The 5,822-nt window shown below is 43.0% G+C and overlaps 1 protein-coding gene across 1 annotated transcript in view; it reads right to left on the bottom strand.

Annotated features, from left to right (window-relative positions):
* Positions 1-1,133: 1,133 nt before the first annotated feature.
* Positions 1,134-5,822, bottom strand: part of LOC138967046 (cysteine protease ATG4D-like) — a 36,515-nt gene continuing 31,826 nt past the window's right edge. The window contains exons 8-9 of the mRNA XM_070339504.1: positions 2,539-2,658; positions 1,134-2,192 (exon numbers count right to left, since the gene is read on the bottom strand). Coding sequence (XP_070195605.1) covers positions 1,998-2,192; positions 2,539-2,658 — 315 coding nt within the window. The 3' untranslated portion in view covers positions 1,134-1,997. The remainder of the gene's footprint in view (positions 2,193-2,538; positions 2,659-5,822) is intronic.

The raw sequence follows: 5,822 nt of genomic DNA, 5'->3' as shown, positions 1-5,822 counted from the left end.
GCGCGCCTTGTGTGAGACCGGTGTAAGGCTGCAGTTCCTGTAATTCCATGTCACCTGAACTAAAGGTATCTGGCTGTGGCTCTGAAACACGGTTACAGCTGAGATACTGCATGAAACAGATCGCTCATTATCTCTATGGCCTAACTGTGGCCTTTGAAATTCAAACACAGATAGACTGCCAACATTCCAAAATTCAGAATCAAAATACAAACATTGTAGGTTATTGGAGCGTTTAACTATTGACAAAACAAAACATTACATTTACACGTGTTTTGCCAATAATTAAACGTTCCAATAACCTAGAATTCTTGTTTTTATTTTATTTTTTATCTTGTGGCCTTTGAAGGCAGAAAGTGTATTTTCCGCCCACACGCAGGACGTCAAAATGGTCACAATGTGACGTACTAAGGACATCATTACAAATTACCGTCTTGATCAGTTTGGGTCCAGACTGACTACAACCGAGATTGAAGACATGCCTGAAAGATGGCGAGTTTTTGAGTAGAAACATGTAACTGGCGAGTAGAAATGTTCATCTACTCGCCATTTGCGAGTAAAGTTGCTGAAACAAATTGTTGATTTGCTCTCTTGCTAGTACATTTTCGGAATCGCTAGCCAAAGGCGAGTACATCATTTCTTGGACTTTCAGGGCTGGAAGACCGTTAGTCTAGCAAAGTCTCTTATTGAGAGATTACAAAAACATTCACACTGTCTCCACAGAGTAACGCTTTTGGCCCTACTTGACGTTTGAAAATGACCGCTTAAAGCTGATGAATAGTTATATATGGCGAGGGACGTAACAGGAATTTGAACCGACATATCTTAAATTCATGTTGCCTTTTCCTGATATGGTAAGCTAAGTTTTCCAAGCCCCACCGTACGCGCAAGTTCTCGACACCATTGGAACTGACCGGCAGTAATCTAATTTCTATCATGTCCAATACTTATTCGCGTCTGCTCTGTGTAACCAACACGGCTGATGACACTTTTCCAATTACGTGAATGATTACTATTCAAGACGGCTTCACTTTCAGGCACGTGTTAGCAATATGTCTTTTATGGTGTCGCTGGTTACAGGGGAGAAATGAAGCCATCTCTTATTGACACCTTCTATGTATATAACCAGAACGACACAATTTTCACAATGCTTTAATCGAGTCGCCTTCCTCAATCATTCGAGTTTGGTTTTTTTGGCAATAAAGAAATATATGTGACCATTTAAATGACTAAAAGTGGTAATTAAAACACAGTTTCTTTTTGTGCTGTCTTCAGCGTTGTCAGGTGACTCACAAATAAAAACACATTTCACATTAAAAAGAGCACCCGCTAGCGCTCTACATCCCAGCAGAAAACTTCATTTGAAGACAGAAGACGAACTCCAGAGCTAATTGTTGGTGTCTCTACGTCTGATAGTTAACCCAACACCAATGGACTTCGTCATCTATTGCTTGCAATGTGCTCAGGCAGCCATGCAGGTCAAATCGACTCGATCAAAACACACTCTCGTTCTCCGATGTCAAGAATTGTTCATTCTTTCACTTGCTGCTCGACCGATTGTATTTATTGTGTCCTTTCACCTCACTAGATCTGAGAAATAAAATCTGACTTGCTACACCCTCTCGGCTCCCCCTACGTAAAATGAATCTTCAATCAATGTTGCTCGGCCAACACACAACATGGTCTTCGTCTTTGCTGCATTGAATCCCCACAGCAAATTACAAACAAACAAGCAAACAAACACACAAACAAAACTAAACACTTCACCACCTAGTTCTTGAAACCAATCATCACAGTGCAACCAAGGTTGTTTGTTTGTTTAGAATCAGTCTTCAATCAAGCGTGCTTTGAAACAGACCTTAATCAAGGCAAAAATAAAACAAACAAACAAACAAACACACACACACAAACAAACAAACAAACAAACAAACACATACACACATAAACAAGCCAATCCGAACTATTTAAACAGGTCAGCATCTAGTTCTTCAAACCCATCATCACAGTATCACGAAGTCTTCAGAGTCCAGGGTAGGGGAGCGAACTCTGTTTCCGGCACGGTCAGTGCGCACGTGCCGGATGCGCAGACGGCCAAGCTCGCGCGCTGGAGGCATCTGGGAATGATGGTCGACGCAGCTGCCCTCTGACACAACGAACAGCGGGTAGGATCCGCGCTGGCGCGGGGGTACCACCATCTGCCAACACATTATAAGAAGAATGGATAAAGATGTGGGATTTCACATTAAAATTTGTCATCGATGTAGGAAATGTTTGGCGTTGTCACACAGTTATGCCACAGGTCTCCGAACCACTCAGTTCTACGCAATTTACCCTTCCTCCCCCCCCCCCCCCCAACCTCCATTCCCCCCTCATACACACACACACACACAACCAAACATACACACGCACGCACGCGCACGCACGCGCACACACGCACACACACACACACACACACACACACACACACACACACACACACACACATATATATATAGCAAGAGAGAGACACAGACAGACAGACAGACAGAGACATCTACTCACATCAGGCACTTGATCCACGAAGGTGTGCAATGTACGCATGTCGCGACAATAGAAGCCGACGGTACAACTGGGGTCCATCTTGCTGAAATGCATCTTGCGTGGCGACATGCAGTGGAATGACTGCACACACATCGAGGAACAAAATGTTACACTTACAGTTGTCAACTGGTACGTGGAAACCACCTTGCCACGCTGTTTCTTCATTTGTCTTGTTTCTCCTTTTGTTTGCCTGATCTTGCCAGACGATATGACCAATGACAGACAGCAAAGAACACAACATTCATCAACGATTTCATAATTTCCTCTTTTGTGCAACACTTTCCGTACGCCTACTCGTTCGGTGATACAGTGGAACCCCATTTTAAGATCCCCCAATGTGAAACTTCCACCTATATAAGACCTTGTTTCCTCAGACTTTCTGCTTATAACTTCTGTATATTTACCCCCATTTTAAGACCTGATTTTCTCAGATACTTCGAGGTCTTAAACGGGAGGTGTCCCTGTACCAGTTCGTCCCCGGGGGATTGGAGTGGGACAAGGAAAGGGGGGGGGGGGGGGGGAGGGGATGTTCCATCGGGGTTAAAATGGGTTTTACACCGATAGTATGAGACACAAAAAAGACGTCATTTCTGTCTCAGTTCAATTCCGAGTATTAGGTCGTTCTCCCCCCAATCTGAATCTAATATATTCCTCCCAGAGACGGAACCCTCAGTAGTGTTAGCAGTGGACGTGAGAAAGACATGTTTTCTTCAGTCTAGTAAGGGTGCATTCGATGCGGGGTTGAAAAGATAGACAGGAGGTCGGACGGATGAACAAGCTACTGGAAAATGTGTGTGTGCGTGTGTGTGCGTGCGTGTTTGCGTGCGTGGGTGCGTGCGCGTGCGTGCGTGCGTGCGTGCGTGTGCGTGCGTGCGTGTGTTTGTGTGCGTGCGTGTGCGTGCGACATTCTTTGTTTTCTTCTGGGTGTTTTTTTGTTTTTGTTATTGTTGTATTTAATGAAACTATCATTTTCTGATTCGAGAGTAATCATATCAATTTTCAAACGAGGGAACGAATAGCCGTTGCAGGGTTCTCTATCACAGACGAACCCTATTTATTTCAAGGGTTCTTTTCACGCTGCGCTCTTTAACTCAACTGCATCAACTGCAGCGTTTCCATGACGCCAGATTCTAGTTTCGAAAATCAAAGAGCAAGCCCACATCACTTGTGTGTGAGACTGTGCAAACAATCAGAATAAATAACGGTACTGGCTTCGGCGCACCTGCGAAGACGGTCTCACGTTTCACTCAGTCGAAGGTGGGTCTACAATATTCGCATGCTGCTGGGACTGTTTATTGAGCTTGACCAAATATTTTCACATTTGCTGCAAAATGTCCTTTTTAATTCGGTCTGCGCCCTACCCCCTCCCCCCCCCCCCCTTCCCCTTTTTCTTCTTATTTAAGACAGGTAATTCTCTCACCCGCCAGTTAAAGTTAAAAACAAAATCCAAACTTTCGGACAACTATTTGAAAGTAAAATTATGACACATTCATTTTATTGAGAGGTAGGTATGGGTTTCATTTAGCGTTTACATTTATTTTTCTTCGCGCATTCTACTACAAACACACGTACCTGTAAAACAAAAATAAAATTAAAAAAAAAATTTTTTTTAAAGAAGAAAGAAAGAAAAAGGCCTTCAAAGTACTGAAGCCTTCTGTGTTTCTGGTTTCTGCACAGTGACCTGGGTAGACTCGCTTTATCCCGTTGACCAGCGACCACAATGCATACAGGTGTCACACCGTCAAGTTGGCCAGATCATCAGATAACCGAGTGATTTCGGCAACAAAATTAAGCCCGGATGGTAACTGCATGGTGATTCAAAACCTGCCATTCAAAGTCTGTGCACTCATGTAAAAAGGAACAGTTTTCGAAACATGTCAGTTCATAACTGCGAAGTAAACGTAGAAAAAAAAGCTAAAACCTTGACCAATTACTATTGTCAGCCAATCCGCAAGTGAAATCGATCGTACAAAATATGTTAATCAATCATTCGGTTTTAAATAACTATGAAAGAATGACTAACCATTCAGCCAGCACCGGCACGGTTGGCCTAGTGGTAAGGCGTCCGCCCCGTGATCGGGAGGTCGTGGGTTCGAACCCCGGCCGGGTCATACCTAAGACTTTAAAATTGGCAAACTAGTGGCTGCTCCGCCTGGCGTCTGGCATTATGGGGTTAGTTCTAGGACTGGTTGGTCCGGTGTTAGAATAATGTGACTGGGTGAGACATGAAGCCTGTGCTGCGACTTCTGTCTTGTGTGTGGCGCACGTTACATGTCAAAGCAGCACCGCCCTGATATGGCCCTCCGTGGTCGGCTGGGCGTTAAGCAAACAAACAAACAAATTCAGCCAGCAATTTCAAGCAGTCCAAAAAGGGTCTGCAGGCAAATTCTTACAACTATTCATACTGAAAAGACCTAAGAAGACCTGACTTTCTGCACAGCTGGCCGTCAAGTGTCACTTGTTTTCCTTTTATTTTCCTTCATGATAATATTTTTTTTCTTTCCTTCCTTCTTTCTTTTCTTCTTTCTTTCTTTCTTTTCTTCTTTATTTCCTTCTTTCTTTCTTTCAATTTTTCTTTCTTTTTTCTTGATCGCCAAAATAGCTGGCAAGCTTTCGTGTAGTTGTGCAATGCGGTAACAAAACGCCGTCAAAGTTTGAAAGCAAAGTGCCTAGCACTTTCTAAAATGTGATACATTACCCACTGAAATCCACATCAAACCTTTGCTTTTGCGGCCTCCGAAGAAGAAAAAACCGCGCACAGTTCGGCATGCATAATAGCATTGTTACTAGACGGGATAGGTGAACAAAAATGACGAATTTTGTATAGAGAATGAACTGTGTTTTTCACTGACGTGCTGAAGTCGTTCAGTTTTGACGATTCTGATTTTTTGTTATTAATCGCATTTGACGAGAGTTATTTGGCTTTTTTGAATTTGATTTTCGAGGGTGTCCGCGTTTTCGTTCCACTGAAACACTGTCCCACGTACGTACAGTCATGCTGTTTGATACATACGGTAAGAAAATAAATAGCATTTCTAGCATCAAAAAAACAAGAAAGGTTAAACAGTGGAACGTTTAATTCAGGACAAACCCAAACATTCACAAGTTATTCGATCTATCGGCCTTTAAAAAGTGGACAAACAAGAGACATATCAGACAAAAATAATGATTCTGTGCCACTTATCTTCGAATGACTGTGATTCAGATGTTTCCAAAACGGTCGTAGCAAGCAATGAACTAACAGT

This window comes from Littorina saxatilis, linkage group LG5, assembly GCF_037325665.1.
Source record: "Littorina saxatilis isolate snail1 linkage group LG5, US_GU_Lsax_2.0, whole genome shotgun sequence".
NCBI lineage: Eukaryota > Metazoa > Mollusca > Gastropoda > Littorinimorpha > Littorinidae > Littorina > Littorina saxatilis.
This window is presented reverse-complemented; position numbering and strand designations above follow the sequence as displayed.